This window comes from Haliotis rufescens, unplaced genomic scaffold (genome assembly GCF_023055435.1).
Source record: "Haliotis rufescens isolate VD_foot unplaced genomic scaffold, xgHalRufe1.0.p SCAF_16, whole genome shotgun sequence".
Taxonomy (NCBI): Eukaryota; Metazoa; Mollusca; class Gastropoda; order Lepetellida; family Haliotidae; genus Haliotis; species Haliotis rufescens.
Genome location: NW_025963846.1, coordinates 30,546,624 through 30,569,260, shown reverse-complemented (window position 1 = coordinate 30,569,260; position 22,637 = coordinate 30,546,624). Strand labels below are relative to the sequence as shown.

The following is a 22,637-nucleotide window of genomic DNA, read 5'->3' as shown; positions in this document are numbered from 1 at the left end:
GCTCCGTGACTATCCATAACAATTAAGATGAACATTCAGTTCAAGTAAATGAATGAGTTTGTTTTGACGCTACAGTCAGTCAAAAAACCAATGCTGTGAGGTTTGATAACACACTTCTACCAGATCGAAAATCGTGGATCCTCATTTTCTGCCTAAAGAGAATCAAAGTTCATATGCTAATCCATCTGCGAATACCGTCCCACTCAAGATGACCTTACTTGTTGCTAAATCTATCATCTATCCCCCCAATCTCACCCCCACGCCCCCCCCCCCCCCCCCCCCCCCCCGCCACACGCAGCGCACGCACGCAAACACGCATACACGTACACACGCACGCACACGCACACGCACACACACACACACACACACACATTAATTGTTTTATTAAATGTATCTTAACTGCCTTTGTTCTGTAAACCTCACCACACACACACAAACAACTGACCTAAATAACCTGGACAGGACAACTCTGCAGGGGGCATTCTCAGTGGCTTCAAACGCGCTGAAATGTTTCGCCTTGCATCCACGATGGTGGACAAGTGAAATCGTATGAAATTTGGCTTTTTTAGGTCCTATCGCTTTTTTGATTACCCAATAAAGTCAATTCATAGTTACACGGTTGAGAAGCTTACGACTTTATAAGACTTATTCATCTCATTCCAAAAAGCTACTCGCGCTCACATAAAGTTGTAGTTATTATGTCACTGTTTTATTTCTTTAAAAATATATTACATGTTCAACAATAACAATTAAGATGAACATTCAATTTCCGATATAAGTAAATGAATAAGTGTGTTTTACGCCACAATCAGTCAAAGACCAACGTTGTCCGGTCTGATGACACACAATCTACCAGGTAGCACATTGTGTACACCCTATCCCCATTGAAGTCTCCACTGTGGGTATTCCTGGGGACGAAAAGGTCCCATGTACCTAGGAATTTCATCAATACATTCATGCGCGCCATTCTCTGCCTAAAGAAGATCATATAGTTAACATGCTAATCCAACTCGAACTACCATCCCGCTCAAGATGAATGTTTTATGTAACATCCAACAGGCCCACATTTACGCACGCACGCACGCACGCACGTACGCACGCGCACACACATATTTGGATTTACCAATCCCTGAATTGAGAAGACGTGCGTTACGAAGCTCCTCCAAGTCATCATCAATATCCGTATATGTCTGGGATATCATTACCCATCCAAAGCCGAATATACATTTATTGTGTTTTCTTGACAACAAATGTTATAATTGGGATAACACTTTCTGAGTAAAGTACAGATTCTCGTACTTTCTTGGGTTGAGTCCCGTCCGGGATTTGAACCCACACTGTGAGTGAGGCACCCAATCGCCAGAACACAATGTTGGCGATCTAACCCAGCCACCGAACCAAAAATGTTAGTCCAGATGACGTATACTTTGTGTACTCCTCTGACAAGAGAAAAATGGCACGGCTTCTATGACCGAAAGCTTTGAACCAACAATGCCTTTAAGAAAGTGGTCAACAGTAACACACATTATATTTGGATACCACTTTCTTAGTAAACTACATATTTTTAGGGTGGAGATAATAGACGTTGATGTTTGATTATCAATGGACAAATTAAAGCCAAAACTTAACTTATGAATGATTGGTAATGGGAAATGGACAATGGGCAAAAGGGAGGCGGGGTAATCAGCGCCATGCCAGTTATCTGTTGGCTTCCCTTCTTGCGTTCCCATCTTTGCTATCTTTTTACTTTTGTTGTTCTTACAGGTACAAATATATGTTCTCTGCCTCATAGCATTTAATAATATGAACCTGATGAAGGAGAAAGTATATATTCCGAAACGCAGTGTTCCTCCGTTGACATCCATAAATATTTTTCCTTTGGTGTATCAGTTCTTAATGCCCTTCAAAGACTCAATCTAGCTTTGTTTTTAAATGTGGTGATATTTGCGTAGAATATAATATGGTCATGCCTATATACATTTGGGTCTTTGTCTACATAAGCATTTAGACATACAATTCAGAGCTAAGGACATTGCTAATTCTGCAGGCATGAAGTACACGTCATAGCAAGCTGTGATCTTTATTCATACTTTAGATATTCGTAATGGAGATCTGTAACTGAAGTTTACCGTAATCTTCCGCAACTCTCACCTCCTGACCAGTTGAACGTCTTAGTGCATTCAGATGCCATTGTAAAAATCCAGGCTGCCCCTCTTTCTGTGATGTTTTGACGGATGAAATCTATTGCGTTATAATAATCTCTGTTTGCTGATATATAATATGTACATGTTGTAAAATATTTACGATATTTTAAACGTGTAATTCGATGCATATGCAATGCAATGTGAACATAAGTGCGGATGCACGAAGGCGGTTATAGTCATAGTTATACTGCGATGGATGTAGGGGAATGGTAGGGGGGTGTATGTATGTATGAAAGCACGAATACCGATACATGAGGGCGGATATAGTTATAGTTCGATGGATGTTGGGGAATGGTGGGAGGATGGATTATGTATGAAAGCATGCGCATGGATCCATGATGGCTGACGTAGACATAATGGTGGGGAAAGAAGAATGTGATGTGTGTGTGTGTGTGTGTGTGTGTGTGCGTGATTGCGTGCGTGCGTGCGTGCGTGCGTGCGTGCGTGCATGCGTGCATGCGTTGTGATACGAGGGTTGGCGAACATGTTGTCAGATGATTGTGTGAGTAAGTTAAGTGGTTGAGGATGTGGCAGGTATGAGTATTGGTACATGCAGACTTGGGGTTGGGGGACTGGGTGTGCCTGTACTGAGGTCTTTTGTTTCACTCTCTTATAGTGTTTTCTTTCACTCAAATACTGTTTTACGCATTTTAATGACTGAAACTGTAGTGACTCAAAGGTCATACTGGCCGGGCATTCAACATATCTACCCCAACTACATACGTAGCCATTTTTATGGTGTACAATTCTTCTTCTACCTCTCTCTCTCTCTCTCTCATACACACACACACACACACACACACACACACACACACACACACACACACACATTAATTGTTTTATTAAATGTATCTTAACTGCCTTTGTTCTGTAAACCTCACCAAGTTTCAGCTTTCGCCTCTTCCTTTGTTGACTGAGGTTTCACATTTGTAAAATGATCTCTCTTATCTGTCTGTACCATCAGCTTCAGCCCTCACCCCCTGCAGTTTTCCCGTCCCATATTGCCAAGCAGGTGACCCACAAGGAGGAATACCGCCCTCCCTCAGTCCAGTGATACTGTTCCTAGCACAATATGTTGGGGATACGTAGCCTTGCTGTGGGCAAACATTTTGTAACAATTTGGCAAACTTTGATATGTAAACAGCAAATATTATTCAGTTTTATTTCAACAAAAACGGAAAAAAATCGGATCCTACTTAATTTGTGGATACCATAACAATAAATCAAGCCAATAGATCGTTTGAGCTGGCATGAATATAATTTTTTTTTAGCAAGTCGATAGTCATAATTCCCTCTGTTGGTCCCACGTGAAATGTTCTTCACGAATAGAATAGATGGCTGATAGACGTTCGACCGAATAATATCATTTGCTAACTTCAACTGTTCATCTAAATTCCATGAATGTATGTTACATAGTTCATATGTTCATGGGCTTCTTCACTGAATGTATAATGTGGAGGACTACTTCACTTGAGGATAAGTAACATAAATAATGATGATAATTATGATAGTATTGCCCTTATTATTCCTTCAGATTATTAAAAAAAAGTTATTATGTTTTCATAGAGAGAAGGAGGTATGGAGATTGTGAGATTATTTTTAGCATCGGAATTGTTAACATAAGTCTTAAAGATATTATGTTTTGTTTGTTTGTTGTTAAATGCTGCACTCAGCAACGTAAGGATATTAAAACATTACATTTAGGTTCAGTTGTATTTTTATATTTGTATCATTTTGCAAATGTTACAGAGACCTGATAAGGGATATATAATAATGTATAGTCGCTATTCTTAAAGTAAGAATATGTTAGATTTATCAACCAGAAATATTGCACACAAGAGGATAATCATATTTCATGACACTATTCAACGTCGAAGTCAACGATATTTTGTAATTGTTATTGCTACATGACACGGATACGTCATGATAAAGCTATTAGAAATTGGCATTTGATGATATAAGATAGCTACGCGATAAATCACAAAGAACAAAGAAGGAAGCGATATTTATTTCACGATAAAAATTGTTCTATTATGACGTCATTTATTGAGATTCGAACATGCACTCGCAACTTGAAAAGTAAAATTTGTAAATTTGACCTTATTTTTTAGAGGTATGTGTCTAGTGAGTTGTTCCCAATAAATGTTGCTGGAGAATCCGAAAGTGAGAGTGATATGACAATCGGTATTGGGAGAAAAGGTACAGATGATTGACGAGAAAATTGTGAGAATATGCGGGACCAAACTCAAATCCTAGAATGGATTTATCTAGCATGGCCGCTGTCGGATTCTATTCAAGGAATCATCATTATTTAAGTACGGGTAAATATTGTAAAGCGTGTATTTTTTCCTAATTTAACACCCTAAAAGAGGCTGTACGTAATGTTGATATCTCATATAGAAATAAACGAGTCTCGGTCGTTGTTTATCGCACAATAAACAACTCCTACTCGTCGTTTGTTTCTTAATTACATGACCATATACACTTACATTATATCTTTTCATGTTTATCGGTCAACAAAAGCGACATAAGCATTTCCATTATCATGTGAAACCCTTGCCAAAAGTAGCGCCAACTGCACCATTGCGACAACATCAGGAGCATGTTTCATGATTCATCATAATAAATGATGACATTGGATGCTCGCAAAAACGCGAGCTCATTCCGATCCACTAGTGGCACCCGCCACAAACACGTGCAAAGGCAAGCCAATTGTTCACCCGAAAAGGCAGAGAATTGCATCTGACATCATTTTTGTCATTGATACGTCAAACCTGGAAATGCCGTCTACACGTCCAACACAAAGCCCAAGCCAGGACCCAAATCCTTCAAACCCGGCCAAAGTTCTGTTAATTACATACATTTCCCCCTAACCTTAAATAATCTATACTAGTTCTGAAGTAAATCGTATTTACCCGTATGAATCGTCTTATGTTATTTATTGCCGATAAACAGAATATGCACACTTTCTGAGAGTACTGTGTGATAAGTCACGCACCAAACCTATACTCTCGATATACATGCTGCTCTTACTTAAAAAAGAATATCGGGTTAACAAGATACGTATATTAAAGTACCATGCTTTCCTGATGTGCTCTCATTCTAATTTGAAATAATGGCATAAATAGTTACCACTCATCTTTCAATATTGTTCAAGGTTGGGTTAATCACGAACATATTTGAATATGTACAACATCTATACTTACTTATCTTTATACTTAAAGGCATCAGGTTTGTCTGTCATGAGACCCCGAAACAAATATGTCCAACACAGCCCAATATTTGGCTCTTGGCTCCTTGTTCTTATATTTTATAAGTATTGTTTACACAACTGTTTTTTTTCTGTAAAATATGTCCATTTCAGAAATTAGATGTTATTCTAGCATCAGGTCTGTGGTACGTTTACTGCATCAGCATTACATTAAAACGATATTACATTATATAAATCCACACAGAGGAAATGCTTAACATTTATCTTTTAAGGAAGAGTGCAGGACGACTTGCTTTATACATATAAATGTGGACATATATGTATGGACATTTGGATGATACAGCCATACCTCCTTAAAGATAGTGTTCGTAGATGACTGTAGAAAATGGAATAATTATGTGAGTAATCGGGTTAATACCACGTTCAGCAATAATTAGCCATATTGCGATATTGGTTTCCAACATACAAGACGGACCATGAAATTATGACTTGAATTTGGACCTCGCTTTCTGGTGTGATGTAACACCCCAGAATCTCCCGTAGAAAAAGGGCTCAAAGCACGAATTAAGATCACGAGATGATACTGATGTATGCATCTGGACATATATTTGCGTAGTATTACTACCTTAATTCATCAGTATATATGTATTTTGCATAAAATGATATTATAGGATCGACGCTGACATGCGCATATAACCTATTCACCAGTGCTGTAATATTTCATTTCTTCTGACACATATCGACACGAGAAATTATATTTAAATTCAAAAGGAGCCCAAATGGGATAGAAATTTGAGTCTGAACCTGTTGAACAAGGCTTGTTTCATTTTGGGCTATAGCATTGCCGCAAGGCCTGGGCGGAAGGGAACACCTGTTTGCACCAATCAGATACCAATCACAACTTCTCTCTCCAAACGAAAACAAAATACGAAAAATGTCGGAAGTGTATCCTTCTAATTTTCTATTTAGATACATGTTTTAACTTTAAAGTAATTATATGTATCTCATGTATTATTGGTATCTGTGATGCTGGTACCGTTTTGTTGCCATTGTGTAGCTTTTGTGGAGTTATTATGAATATCAAATACATGCCTTGAAATATGGACTTGTGAAAGAACTCATCATTGAATCATTTGCATTTAAATTAATGCATATACCATTTACTTGGCGTGTATGGACATATTATCCATCTACTTATACACACTTATTATGGACATATACAGAATTTCATTGTACCTTATTATTTTAAAAAATACCCGTGAAAATCCGGGTTAGAATAGGCATTCAACAACCCATGCTTGTACAAAGGCGACTTGGCTCGCTGACTTGGTTGATGCATGTCATCGTATCCCAAATGCGTAGATCGGTGCTCTTGATGATAATGACTAAATTGTTTGGTCCAGACTGGATTATTTACGAACCACCGTCATATAGCTGGTATATTGCTGAGTGCGGCGTTAAACAACAAACAATCAAACAAAATCTATAAAATTATTAAACACCTTCCAACAATGAGAAATTAAACTTATATTTTCTAAATATTCTGTTATATTTATAACATAATTTGATTCATAATTTAATTATTGCGTTGCTTTCTTCCCTGTCATTCAATGTGCATGTTCAAACCCCTAAACTTTTAATATTTCATTTTTCATAAATGGCTACGTTAGTGCGCTGCCTAGATCTCTCGCGATCGTTACCTATTCACAAGAATAGATTAAAATAATTTGTTTTACTATCATATTTCTGTTTATCTAATTCATAATACGAAATTGATAATTCATTTATAATAGTATAGATCATATTCGTATATATCACTATCTGATGCTAAGGTTTTATTTCAGAAAATATAATTAATTCAAAATGTAGAAAGATACACAATTTGCCATTATTTGACTTTTAAACTGTATAAAGTATGATATAATGATCAGAATGCCTGTAACGGGTAGTATTTAAGAAAGAAATATTTGTCGAGAAGTCCCATTTTTCAGATATGCCCTTCAGTAGTAGTATTGCATATCTCCAGAGAGAGGTTTACATTGTAGTTCTCATTATTTGTGGATAATTCCAAAAGCAACATAGAAAATATATATGCTACCATGACAAAAGAATACAGAGTATACATAACTCGCAATTCTATATATTCAGCAAACAGCCCAAAACCGAAACTCCACAACAAATCCGATTACACTGATTAAGGCTGTCCCAGTTTTCCATGCGATACTGACGCCCGTTCGTCTCCCAGACCATTCAGAATAAATTTAAAAGGAATCCAGCTCAAGTCTAGAACGATTTGGCAAGACTAGATTGCCTTAATTCTATCCATGAAAGTAAGCATTAATAAAAACATATTGTTCTTGTCTGCTTCAGATTATATTTTGTAGATACTTATTTTAACTAGGAAAATTGTATTGACACCGGCGCTGTCCCTATTGAAGCTATCCATAAGAATTTCGAATTGCCGTCCATTGTTCGATGTCAATACATCGATGACAAGTGAGGATATCAGAAAGTAATCGTTGATGCCGCGCTACACTTTGATAAAAATTATAATCAAGTTGACTGGTGTGTACATTACTACAGTGAACATGTACATGATCATGCCCTAATAATCAAATGTCGTAATGTCAAATACTAATTTATTATTGTGTGATGAATTTAACTGGATCAGTGGTAACATGTGATATTAATATTCCATCAATTTCTTTCCTGGTTGGTCCACCCATGTCTACAAAATGAAAATAATACAATTAAAATGGAGCATACAACAATTCTTAATTTCAGGCTAGAGCTGTGGAAATCTAGACTTTCCCAATCATTATAGACTTGAGTTGGTCTCATGTTTTACATTATTCTCTTGGGTCAACGTCACAGCTCATACCATACACTAACAAGACCAGCTTGCCCCCCGCCGGAGCTCCCGGATTTTGGTTATATCATCTAACATGGCCAACTCTGCTCTTAAGTAAACACGAACCTAATCAGCGAGGGGTCCTTTATCATCCCTATGTGGCTGCTTATAAAAATCTGATATCTTTTCCCAAAGACCTGGTTAATAATATATTTTCTGCTGAATATTCGAAACAAATAGAGTGAGTTGGTACTACATGTACATATGTATACGGTTCTATTTTAAATGACTGCAGCGATCCATTATGAAAATAATTTGTTTTAACGCCGCTCTCAGCAGTATTCCAGTGATATGTGACGGCGGACTGTTGTATATGAAATATATGCAAATTGAATCTTGAATCTTGAAAGTTGTAACATTTCCGCAAATAAGTATCACATGCAGTATACAGTATATCAACTGCAATATACTGTATACATCAGTATACAGTGTGTCGCAAGCTCTGTGCTGGGCTGGAGCACACATTTCCTACACCTCTCCCTTCGGCAAACACATCACGAGGGTTGCAACGAGGTCACAGGTCAGGCGTGCACTCGTCAGTTGTCTAATACGGTCAAGAGTAAGATCTTCCGGAAGACCACTGCACTGGAGGTATGTGGATTATTGAGGAGGTACTACGTGTTTGGAACTGGGAGTTGAACACTAAGCAATTTTAGAGAAGAGCTCACAATAAAACGTTATGGACTCGCGGACGGACTTGTGTTTTCATTTCAAGACGTACATTTATCAGGTTGAACTTCCTAACTGTAACAATAACTGAACTTTACGCCTTTTATACACATTTGTGTTGGGGCGACAATGAGACATATTTTGACCTTGAAAATGTCGCGTTACGGCATCGTCGCCCTTTTGTAAAATAAAGAAAAGGATTATCAAAAAGCGTCAGTGCGAACACGCGACAATGCGACAAATGGCCAATTGTCGCGCTTTTGTTAATTTTGACACGTTTTGCTTGTTTTTGTAAAGGCGTCAATGCGACAATGCGACAACGAGACAATGTCCCTTCCATAGTAATCCGTGCAAATAAAACAGAGTAATGAAACAGAAGTCTGACATGCCAGTTAAAAGATAGAGTGTTGCAGCTTCTGATTTCATAGATCTTCAAGAAGGGTTATCAATAATGGGATGGGTGATGAGTTCAACTGCATACGCTGTGGTTAACAATAATGCTCCGAGTCAATACATTTTGCAAATGTATGACATGTATTACGTGAATGAACATATTGTTTATACTCGTCCATGTTTTGGACGGACAAAATAATTTACATGCTCGGTAAAACTGAGCACGGGCATCATTGTGTGTTTCCGTGCTTTGTTCAGGTGAACATTTGACTTGTCCTTGCATGTGTTTGTGACGGGTGCCACTTGTGTGGCAGGATAGGCTCACCTTTTCCGGAACACCCATTGGATGACCTGAACCACTTCGGATTTTTATCCCACATCAGTATGATACACCATGATATAACTGAAATACTGAAATACTGTACAGTTGAAAATGATGTTTAATGCGATTACCGTAGTGTGTTACTGCAACTGTTCATATTTTGTGCAGTGATGTTATGTAATATGTAAAAGAAAGCATATTCAATTATCCAATTGATTTGAATAGAATATACTTGCGTCAGTGTATTTTATTAACGCCCCAAATCGTAATTTAAACACATAAAATAACAGATCACGCATGGTGCCTTGACTTACTACTAGATTTAATGGGCCACCCCGGAATAAAATAGTTCCCCCCAAAGCGAGGAACATATGTTTTAGTATGTTTACAAGAAATATATTCCAAACAATATCCTCATTAGATGAGAAGATCTTTTACAGAATTACCTCAGTAAGTCAATTACAATGACAGCGTCGTAATACATTTACATCAAGTACAATACGTCAAAATGGCCGACACGATAAACGTGACGGGAGATATTTTCGAAGTTGTTAATTAACCTGTGGCTATTTCAAGCCTTTGGCATCACTGATCAACTGGCCGATCATTGAAAGGTGATTGTGAAGATGTGTCAAATAGATACTAAGGTAAATTCATAGATTTCTGTAAATTGTCACTGCGACAGTTTGGATTTTTTTTCGTGTTTTATTCTCTCTGGGATGGGTTGTAGCGAGGGTATCCTTAAATGGGCTTGCAACCACGCTTCCGTATGAATTCGTAACTGGGAATTCCTAGGGTTTTCCCCAGGAATGTGGAAGTAGTCAGTGTTTACGCCTTTTCAAGAATACAGTCACGTGAAGAACGTCATGTGACCGACCTCGCGTCCAAGTCGTATATCTTGTAAACTTCACATTAAAAAAATAGTTATTGTTATAACCAAATGAAACACAACCCATTATCCGATAGGGGTAACTGTACATAGCCGTTACCACAATAAACTTAGTAACATTGCTTGGTTTGACTTCTTGGCGCGTGTCTGAATTCCATTAACATGTAACATATCCTAAAACTAGCTTATCAGCAAATCTCGCTGCACTGCGCGCGACAGATACTAGAGCAAGGCATGCCAGAAATACGAAACCTAAAGCTTCCGAAAGGAAGCCTTGGACATCACGTGCGTCGGGGAACCAGCGCCATCTGATTGGCCGTTAACAGTTGTCCAAGGCGGAGCAAACAGCATCGTTTTTCCGTCCATTTTACGCTTGAAAAACTCGACCCTTTTCTGGACACTTTCTAGACGCTGACCAATTAATCAATTTTAATGAATTTTTAGTCGTTTTTCCGTCCAATGACCATATACGGAAAAAAACGACGTTTTCGTGTTTGCAGTGCAAGTAGGTTTTGTCCGGAGCTACCCCCGCACATGTCTTATATGACATGAAAGCTGAGACACTGGGATTTCCGACGATGTACGAAAAACGAGAGCGACCTAAAGCGGGTCGTGAGTTTAGTCAGCGACGACTTCGATGCGTCACGTCGTCTCTGCGATACCCAGGTCAGTTTTCACACATACGCTTACTGAGCAGTCAGAAGCCACAATAATAGAGCAAAGACGTTCCCATACTTTTGCACATACATACGACAGTCGTAGCTACGAAAGCTTTGAGACTGATTGTTGTTGTTTAATGCCACAGCCCCGCAATATGCAAGCTCTATGAGTCTGGACCAGACAATCCAGTGATCGACACCATGAGTATCGATCTATGTAATTCGGATACCATCACATGCAGCAACCAAGGTAGCAAGCCTGACCACCTGATCCCGTTACAAGCCTGGGTTGCTGAAGACCAAACTGAACTCGGATCTCCGGGGTGACCACTTCGGAGAACGAATCCGTAACCATATATCCAGTTAACTAGCCATTTGCCAATTAGACATAAATGTTGCAACAAGACATACAATGTCAAATGTTTGTAAATAATTTAAAAAGCAACGATCTGGAGTTTTCTGAAGTGTCCATAAAGTGTAGATTTTGTTTGTTTTCACCGATGTTGTCTGGAAATTGTTCCTGTGGAATTAGGCCTTGGTCGCTGTCCTTGTTGGTTGAAGTACTGTTGGTTAACCGTCTATCAGTAATTCGACGACTGTTACACACGAATGAGGTTTGTGGGTGAATGATCCATTTCATGTGATGTTCTAGGTGCCTGTTAGATCTCACGCTAGTTCCTTGCTTGAAATACCCTTTTAAGCTCCCGTTGGCGAAAGCTGAGATCGTTGGAGACGCCGAAACCGACCTCCTTCAGTACAGGTTCGACTTTTAAGGACTCCATCTCTTCATCATATTCCCGATGTTTCACAGTTAAGGATCGTGATCCGCTTAGATTATCACGTTGGATTCCTAGGCGGTGAGCACGAATAAGCTAAGACTTTTCCCTCGTTTAAGTCTATAGACAGTCATTGAGAAGGTATATGATCTTATCTTTACATAATAATGACGTGTCTACCACTACGTGGAACCTTACATTGTGTCAGCGGCTGAACATCTCCAGCTTAGCGAGTGGACATATGACATCTTATTCTGTGTCTTAGTGTCATCTATGTTGTCATACATGATACTGTTTGTCTGATGGATAGTGACGAGCTGACTTTCAATCCCTTCATGCTTGATAATGTCTGAACGTCCGATATGACTGAACTAATTTCACTCGTAAGGTCCGTTTTGACAGTACAAAGCAGACATCCTCGTAGCTTATTGATTACATTATACAATTGTAAATACTTTAATATTTATGCAGATTACCATAACACTGCTGCACAAGGGTCGAGTGTTTAACGCTGTAATCAGCAATGATTCAGTTATGTCACGGCACCCTTTATATTGTTGGTATGTTGATCAAGTGGTTCATATAATGAACAATGATATGATGACATGCAATCGACCTAGTCAACGAGCCTTGCCACTTGATCCATTTATGTCAACAAACAAGTTCAAATGGAGCTCTGTAGCTCACCTGACCAATGCAAAACGATGTGTACGACACAACTCATTTTGGTACAAGTTGAGGTGAGGTGAAATCGGGTTTAACGTCGCGTTCAATATTATTGTACCGATTTACACGTATATGTGTGTGTGTATGTCTGCTTATTTGCAGTTTCATAGTGCTAGCCCACAACGATAGCATGCTGCAGTTTTAACATGCAAACCCTACTAAGTTACAGTGTACTGACCCCGAGCAACCCAGTTCTAGTTGTATTCCCTTAATGCCACGTGCCAGTCAGGGTAACGCTTAGTATAATGTAACACCTGGTCCTGTTATAGTGGAGCGGCTTAGTGTCAAAAGCCGTATGTGTAGCAATGATTGCACACTAGGGTTAAGGCACTGTGCAACTTACACACGTTCCTAGCGATTGTCGATCTGTTTACAGTCTATTTGTGGGGCATGTAATATATGGTGTCCACACAACATTTGGTTGAGATGAAGTGAAGGATGATCTCAGTTTTCGGTTCCTGGGAATCGGCATCTGTTTGGTTCTGTTGATTGTGTTAAGAAAGAACACGCTTTGGTTCTTTTTTCTTGCATTGATAGGCTCTTTTATCCTTCAATTCAAACCGAAAATCACAGACTGTGAATTGTGGGGGTAGAAATCGTGTATTTTGTTCCACGGTGCCAGATAATGTCCTTTAGACAGCAGTTCTGTGCATGGGTATCATCTGTGAAAAAGTTATCTGCAGTCACATTCCTATTTGTGTCAATAAATGGACGACAGAGGTCAATACTTCTACGTCAAACAATTTGTCTGATTCTTTTATAAAGACAGGATTTTATACAGTGTACATGCATATTTTATTAATATAACTTTCTCTCATCACGGTATGGGTGAACTATTGTCAATGTGAAGTTAAATATTATCTCACTCACTCAATATGATGTTGTCAGCATTTACAACAGTAGTTATATTAATGAGGGCTCGAGCTCAATCCCCCTCCTGGCCCAGTTCAGTCCCAGTAAATACTTCAATGTAAGTTGTTGTTTTTTATCATTTTATCATTTGTCAAAAGACAAAATAACTATATTTGATCACATCATATCTGGGACCAGGACCAGGTCTTTATAGGGGTTCCAATTCAGTCCTCTCCAGGTACAGGTCAAGGCAATCTAACATATCTTCTCCCTAAGATCTGTCAGTAATATTTCTTTGTAAGAACCCAAACGCTTTATCCCACCTGTTTACCCGAAAGCGCTAAAAGAAAAACAACATGTCTTTCCTTTTCATTCATGCATTATTTGCAATGCAGTCATCAACAACTAATAGGGTTTGGTAACTTTTTTTGTGTCATGAAATATTCGTAACCGCTCATAAAGTGCTCTCCTGGGTCCACTTTGTATGCCTTTGAATCATTCATCACCCAACCTTTTGATCAGGTCTTTCTTTTTCGTCCGTGTTTTATTTGCAATGCAATCATTTACAACAAATAGGGTCTGGGGTTTCCATCTGTCATGAAATATTTGTAAATAGTCAGTGCTCGCCTGGGTCAACTTTGCCTCGGAATCATGTATCACCCCACCCCTAGATAGGTATATTTATCATCAAGTATAATAACACATTGTGAGTGCGTGAGTATGGTTTTACGCCGCTTTTGGCAATATTCCAGCAATATCACCGCGAATCACACCAGAATTGGGCTTACTTGGACATATAATCGCGATGTGCACAAAACTTTCATGGTAATGACCATAGTGCTAGTCAGTAGTTGTGTGCAGCGGTACAGTACCGCTCCTGGCTTCTGATTGGTCGAGAGGATATGTGACGTCACTTCCGGTTTCGGTTTGGTCACGTGACTGCGCATGCGCACAGGGCATGATGGGTCCTGCGTGCGCATCCAAGATGGCGACCCATCCGTTTCCGGTGGCGTGCGCATCCAAGATGGCGGCACATCCGTTTCCGGTGGCGCACGCCTCCAAGAGGGCGTCGCATCCGTGTCCGGTGACGCGCGCATTGAAAGAGGGCGTCGCCTTCGTTTCCGGGGAGGAGGGATGGGGAAAAACCCAGAGAAATGGTCGTACAAGGTGAACAAGATCGACAGGGTCGTTGTTGTTCTTGGGTTGTTCTAAAAATAGAAATAGAAAAGGCGGTGGTGGTGCAGGGAGGGAGGAGGAGGGAGGGAGGGAGGAAGGAAGGCGGGAAGGGAGTCGGGTTCTTTGTTTTGTTTTGTTTTGTTTTGGTGGGTGGGTGGCGATGGCATGTGGAGATGAAGCTCACTGAGACGAGCTTATCAAACACAGTCGACGACTCTGCCACTTTGTTGCTAGGTTGACGTCATATCGGCGAAGGATCTTGCAACAACATGTCACAAATCATGTCATCGGGTATGGTGATGTGTTTGTCAACTTTGAGGTGTAAGGTTTCGTTCCACAAGGCGATCGTGTATTGTAGCCCACGATGACAGTCGTTCGTCTAAGTTAAAAGTCGGGGAGTGGCGAATTTAAAGGGGCTCAAGGTGTTGGCTGAATTCTAACGGTGAATCGACAGGCACAGACATGAACGTGTTGTAGGTATATGCCTACGTGAAGTACTTCGTGTCACCCCCCATGCAAACGTGGTGCCACGCGTGACGACAAACAGACGTTGACGTTGATCCATAGGATGATTATTATCATTTATTTATTCATGATACCGAGGTGCTGGCACTCGTGTAGGTTGACAGGTGTCCTGTCATTCGTGTTGCCAGGCACCCGTAGTGTTTCACGCGTGTTGCCAGGCAAAACGTGGTGTCCTCTGTGTGTGTGTGTGTGTGTGTGTGTGTGTGTTCAAACAGACGTTGACGTTGATCCATAGGATGAACATTATTATGAATGATGCCGAGGAGTCGGTACTCGTGTAGGTCGACAGGCGTACTGTCATTCGTGTCTCCATGCACACGCCATGTACGTCGTGTGTTGTCATGCAAAACGTCATGTACTTCATGTTGCCATGCAATCGTGATGTCATGCGTGTGTGTCTTCAAACACACGTTGATCCACAGGATTATTGATCCTTTTTTGTATTTTATAAGGAGAGAGAGAGACCGATAGACATACGTGGTGTTTGGCTCGTGTCTCCAGGCACACGTGGTGTTTCACGCGTCTCTATTTCTATATATTTATTTTATCATTTGGAGACGTACCATGGTGGTGTCCCGCGTAGGCGTGTGCCTCCAAGAGGACGAGGGGGTGGGTGTGGGTTCTTTTGGATGGTTGTTGTTTGGGTTGGCAAAGCAAGCAGGGTGGGTGTCGATTAGTCAGAACACCATGTGGATTCCATCATGTCTTACCAGGCAGCTGATTTTTCAAACATGGCCCTTCTCTTTTATCTATTTATACTATATAATATATTACAACGAGCATGTGCACTGACATGACAGACGCACGGACAGACAACGTAGACGACATCTCAACTCAACCTCTACCCTCGGTTCGGCATTCTACTGGAGTTGAGATCAATCAAGACACAAAGAGTCAGTTCAATTTATCCCTGTTTAATAATGAACAACAACTTAGATACAGACAAACAAGGGGAAATAATGCGAATAATGCGAAAAAGTGGATGACAACCTTCGTCATCGTCATCACACAGGTAGCCTGCTCAATGTTGCAACGAGTGCTTCTGTGGCTGCTGCTTCTGTTGGTGAAGGTGTTGCTGCTGCGGCTGCTACTGCCGCTCTGTATAGTGCTGAGATGAGTTCTGGTGCTGCTGCTGTTGGTGAGGGTGTTGTTGCTGCTGCGGCTGCTTCTGCTGCTGCGTGGAGCGCATCGAAGAGTTCTGTTGGTGAGGGTGTTGCTACTGGTGCTTCTATGGCTGTGGGGGTGGTGTCTGCCACTGCTGGTGCCACTGCTGCTACCATTGCTGCTGCCACTGGTTTTGGTGTGGATGCAGCAGCATCTGAGGTGTCCATAGGTGATGGTGAAGGTGGGGGTGATGATGACTGCGCTGAAGTTACTCCTGTTACTACGGCGACGAGTGCAGCTGTTGCTGCTTCTACTGCTGTGGGTGTGGCGGCTGTGGCTGTTGCTGCCGCCCAGGATAGTGCTGAGGCGAATTTTGTTGTTGCTGCTTCTTCTCGGGGTGTCCCCTTCGATGCCCTCACACCTGCCATGCATTGCGCCATCTGTAGTGCATTGATGAATTCTTTTAGTGAGGGTGTTGTTGCTGCGTCTGCAGCTGCATCTTCTTCTTCCTGTGTGGTGGCTGCTTCTGCTGCTGCTACGGGTGTTGTTGATGGTGTTGTCTGCGATGAGTACTGCTGCAGCAAGGGTGCATGTGAGGTTACTATTTCAACGAGTGCTACTGCTTCTGCTTCTATGGCTGCAGGTGTTGCTGCGGCTGATGCTAGTATTGCTGTCCATAGTGATGAGTCGAGTTGTTGTGCTGCTTTCACTGCTTCTGAGGGTGTTGTTGTTAGTATGGGTGCTGCTTCTGCTGCTGCTGACGCTGCAATGAGTGCTGAGGTGAGTACGTCTGTTTCTTTTAACGTCCCCTCTGCTACCACTGTGGTAAGTGCTGCGACGTATGGTGCTGCTGCTTTTTGGGCTGCTTTGAGTATGGATGCTGTAAGTGCTGCTGCTTCAGGTGTTGGGGTTGACTTTTCCACGTAGAGTTCCATGCTGGGGATGCAGATGCCATACTCCGGAGGAAGAAATGTGTCCACAATACTCTTTAACTTCTCATGCATGCAGTCATGGGAAGCTTTGTACAAGGCACTTGTTCTCATCATCTCCCAATGCAGAACTAGCTGCTCCCCAAGGATGTCCGCCATGGCACGACGCAAATGCTCGCTATTGAGAACGTCCTCGTCCTTGTCCCCCTTCTCCTTCTTCTTCTTCTGTTTGATGATGATGCGGTAGTGGCCATTGTTGTCTTACGGTAGTAGTAATCGGAAGATGATGGTGTTGTTGCTTGGACCGTTCAGTGAAAAGTGATGGCCAGGGAACGTTGGGCGTATTTAAAGACACTGACACTCTGCTTTCTGATTGGTGGAAAATCCGACCTTCTGATTGGATGGTTTCTGTCCCACACGCCACCAACCAGTGTGGTACTTGTTTCTTTTCCATGGGGTTAGGCTTGTAGCGTGAGAGAGAAAGCACAACCTCGGTTCGACCAATCAGAGGCCACCCTGGCTCGAACGCGGCCTCTGATTGGTCGACAACCCAGGCTTCGGATTGGTCAGATTTCGATCCGTTTTTTTCTGTAGGGGTCCATGTCGATTCAGTTTCGATCCGCTGTCATGAAAACATTTATAGAAAGTCGTCTCTGTACCCAAAGGGGAGCGTGTCTACAGGTAGGCCTGTGATTTCGTCGTAGACGAGACGTCGCTTGTCGTACACGGTACGATAGTCTTTTCGGGTGGGTTTGGTCACGAGTGCGTTTTCGTGCCTAGCTCCTTTTCGAATGATCTGATGAGGGTAATCCAAACTGATTTTCTCCTCCTCTTTCCCAGGTCGTTGCCCCAGTATCAGTCCTTTCATGGTGTCAAAGTTGAGATGGCGTTGGTTTTGGTAATTCAAAGTGAACCCTCGCACTTTGCAGGTCGTGTGCGTTCCATCGGGTCTGGGGTTCATTAACTCGTAGCCATAGTTTTTGGGACCTCCCGACACAAACGTCTTGATGGTGTTTCCGTCCAGTTCATCCGTAAATTCACCCAACGAATGGCCCAGCTCTGGATTCGCGTCGTGGGGTCGATGAATGTAAATGACGCTGTCCGTGTCAAAATACAAGACCCTGCGTCCCACCAGGGCAAGGGTCTCGTATAGCTTGAGACATGCTTGGGCGGTGACCCAAGCGGCGATGGCGACGTTGAAATGAGAATGAGGGGTTTGGTATTCTTTCTGATGGGTATAGGTCACTTCCACCATGTGTTCGTTGACAACGGTCACATCCTCGATGGTATTGCGTTCATCCCTCCACAAGGCAAAGTACTGTACAGGATCGTTCATATACACGTTCTGACTGTAGTCTACCCGTTGTCCAAACTTGCCCCAGAGCGAATTCAGTTGCATCTTGGCAATCGTGCGAAGTCCTGGAATTTTTTCGATGCGATCCTTGTCCAACCCAATGCCTTCTTTGTCGTAGATCTCCTGGATGTAATCGTCGTGATCCTTACATCCTTCGGGGTATCCGCTGGCTTCGAGCTTCTTGAAATGTCGATCGATGTAAGTGTCAAAGAGTCCCACTTGCTGGGTGTCGGGGTCATGCTGTGCAAAGGTGTCAAAATGCCAAACGTCGTAGATCTGAAGCACCCAGTAGTCATACTTCTTCACGGCTTCCTGGAGTTCTACGGTGGCGTACGTCCCCACCTGTGACCTCTCTTCGTCTGTGTGTTCGCAGGGGGAGTCTGACCGGGTATCGGCACACGTACGGCACAAAGGACAGAGCAGTTTGCCACCCGATCTGTAAGGCAGTAGCGGATGGTAGAGTCGTTTCGGGGGTAGGACACGGCATTGGATCAGGCCTTTCAGTTCAAACAACGTGTCCACAGGGGGTTGATGGAGAAGGGTCGGGTGTCCCGTGGGAAACGCTCCGGTCTTACAAATGTAGGGGTAAAGGGAACAAATATCTATGTACTTGATGGTTTCACCTTTTTGGGCTTCGTAGCATAATCGCGTCGCATTGGTGCGTCCTCCATAGAAGGCGTCGCGAGGGTTGAGCGGTCCGGGGACGTGGATACAGCGGGGTCCCTGCAAGAAAGCACGCAGAGCGGAGTCCTTCCGTTGCATTTTTGTAAACTCGTGCTCCATCAGGGTGACGATTCGTTTCACGTCAGGGTGTTGTCGGTGTAACGGGCTCCCAACGACGAGCCCAGGACGGGATGCGGTTCTCCACGTTGGGTCTTGTGACAGACCTGGCACCCATGCCAGAAACAGCCCAGGAATTCATAGACTGTGCCTGTCGCTGGATCGTAGCCATCCACGGTGTACCGATGGTGACCCTCCCCACACGTGAACTCTTTTTCACCTCCATTCCTGGCGTGCTGGAGGTGCAGATGGGGGTCCGTTTCCATCAGATAGTGGAGCCAGTGCATACAGGCCTGGGAATAGTTTCTCTTGGGTTGGTAGCCTTGAGGTGGAAGAATGGCGATGGTATTGGGTTTCAGGTCGTGTTTTCGAAAGGATTTCATGGTGAACGCTGCAGCTGTCATCACTTCCACAAAGGGATCCATGCCCACCGAGTGGATGGCGTTCTGTCGGAAGTCGGCGCATCCCCGTCTCAAAATGTCCACATCGCTCTGGCATTAGGCTAAAAGTTCTCCTTGTAAGTCGAACAAGGCTCCTTCTTGCACTTTTTGAGTATGCCACTGGAGGAAGGCTGTGCGTTCCGCGGGAGACATGCCATCAGGATTGTACGTGACGGCTGGTGGATAGGGACCTCTGTAGGTCTGGTTGACTCCCGTATTAAAAAAGTGTGGAAAGTACCCTTTCTTCAGTTCTTTCAGCCCAAAGCTCTTGGGTAAGGCTTTCAGGGGGTAAGGGATCAAATCTTCGAAAGACAACCGTCCCAGGGTCATCTGCAAAATTTGTTGGCCATGTCGGATCTTGGTGGGGAGTGTCACCAGGAGGGGGGACAGACCCTTCAGGATTAAGTGTAAATCATAGGATCGTGCATTATGGGCCATCACATAAATGCGATCCTCCTTCTGGACTGTATGGGTGGCGGTGTTCTTGTTCTTTGGCATCTTTGTTTTCTCCACTTCCATGACCTCTTCCCCCTCCACCTCCTGCTGGGGTGATGCATGTCCTTTGGAATCGTACTTTCTTGAGGGGGTGTCATCCAGTTTTCTTTTGTTCCCCAGGCGGGGTGTTGTCCCCTTGCGTGTGCTGCCCTCCTCTTCCTCTGGGTTGGGCTTCTTCCTGGGTTTTTCAGCCAATGTGGTCAACCACACACACACATCATGTCGCGTGGTGGGGCCTCGAAACACGATCTCACGGCTGAGACCATATCCTTCTTCTCTCCATGGACAGTGTTCGCACAAGTCCTTGCTCACTTCACTGATGCACCGTCCACATCCCAGTTGCACCACGCACAAATTTGGAATGTGTTCCCCCATGTCTTGCATGCATTCAAAATCGTAGAAGGCGTATTGGACATTGTCTCGTACGTGATGTTGTTCCTCTTCCCCCTCCTCCTCTGCTTCCTCTCCCTCCCCCTCTTCCTCCTCCTCCTCGTTTTCTTCACGGAGAGGCGTCATGTAACAGCGATGGTCTGGGGTCATGGGTTCTCGACACACCAAGCAGGGATGTTCTTCGTCGAAGCACTCGTGGTGAACCATGGGGGTCTCCAAGACGCGGACAAGATGAAAACAGGTCGGGCACCTGTGAATCGATTGACAGGCGCTGGGTTTTCCCTCTAACGGTGACTGGAGATGTTGAGTATAACACGCTGGATTGGGGAACCAACGTTGACATGTCAAGCAAGGGATCCCGTGCTCTTCCTGGGGCTTGCAATAGCTAGAGTGGAGGCAGCGATGACAGCGGTATTCCTTGGTGCAGGGGTGTTTTTCGGGATGGTCGTAACGTTGGTCGCAGCGTTCGCAGTAATGGTTAGAGCTATAAAAAGCGGGCATGGAAGTGATGACATCGTAGTGCTGATCATGATGATAGACATGCAGCACAGTGGCGTGGGGCGGAGCCTCATCACACTTGTACAACAGTCTCTGGTCCACCTCTTGACTGTAGACTTTCCGTTGATAATTCAGGCGGGTCAAGGCGCGTCCCACGCGTGCGAGGTCGTCCAGGCCCTGACAGGGGCCTTCAGGCAGGCCAAGACGCCGAAACAAGTCCCGTGCCCGTATGTCTTGAACGTCGACGCGATCCGTTCTCTTCAGTCTCAATCGCTGGGTTTTCCATTCTTGGGTCAGAGGGTGAGGCTTCTGGGCATAATGCTGTGCCACCACCAGGGCCCGTGCCAAACAGGATTGATCTTGGTTGTTGATCCGTACAATGCCCCTTTTGCATTCGAGTCCAATCACGTTTTTCAGCGGGGGAACGCCACTGCCCGATCCTAGCCTGTCGGGATCTGCGACGTGTACTAAAGTCACAACCATGGTGGCATCGATGTTCAGGGCTTTGTTGGACTGTTGGACTTTTTCCACGGCATGCAAAATATCGAGCCCATGGAGATCTTCAAAGCGACGAAAGGGAATCCGTATGGGGATGTTCAAAGCGGGATGATCGATACCTAGACCAATACGATCTCCCTTCTGGCCTGACATCTGTTCATAAAAGTCATCGATGACTCTGTCAAATAAAACTGGCAGTTCCATGGGAACGCAGTCCGGTGGTACGGTGTCCAAGTAGTCTGGGTTGAAAGTCAAACGATAGGTATGGTTAGCGGTTCTTAATCGTCTGGAGCGGGTGATGTCTTTCCTCTCCAAACGATAGGGTGTACTCTGCGTGTCCGTCATGGTGGCGATGAGTGTCTGAGTGTCAGCCCTTCCTTTATATACACAGAAAAGAGGATCTATTGATAGAAGGTCTCTGATTGGTCGAAAATCTGACCAATCAGAAGACAGCACCGACCAATCAGAAGACAGCACCCAAACCGAGTTGTGCTTTCTCTCCCATGGAAAATACATTTTTTCCTATGAAAAAAAACAAACACAACAGTCGGACCCATTTGAAAAACTGAGGCTCAGTCCAGGCATCGAAACGGATCCATCGGCGTGTCGCGTTTTGGAGCCATCAAAACAGGAGCCCTTTCGATCCACTCTAAAAAATGAATTGTGTTGTATTTTTTAGGATGGAGAAATCAGCATGCTCACCCCAGGGAGAAAAACAGGATAAAACATGGTTACCCATCAGAAGCTTGGGTTGTCCTTCAATCAGGAAACAGGTCGACAGTGTCTTAAATAAGATAGACACTCTCTGGTCATCACTTTTCCTATGAACAAGAAAC

The 22,637-nt window shown here is 43.1% G+C and overlaps 2 protein-coding genes across 2 annotated transcripts; both read right to left on the bottom strand.

Moving 5' to 3' along the window:
- Window positions 1–16,317: 16,317 nt before the first annotated feature.
- LOC125380894 (ice-structuring glycoprotein-like) lies at window positions 16,318–17,505 on the bottom strand. The gene has a single exon (XM_048396653.1). The coding sequence runs from the start codon at window positions 17,503–17,505 to the stop codon at window positions 16,318–16,320; it is 1,188 nt and encodes a 395-aa protein (XP_048252610.1).
- Window positions 17,506–17,983: 478 nt separating this feature from the next.
- Window positions 17,984–19,462, bottom strand: LOC125380893. Its single transcript, XM_048396652.1, has one exon. It carries the CDS (start codon window positions 19,460–19,462, stop codon window positions 17,984–17,986), a length of 1,479 nt encoding a protein of 492 aa, XP_048252609.1.
- Between the last annotated feature and the right edge of the window lie 3,175 nt (window positions 19,463–22,637).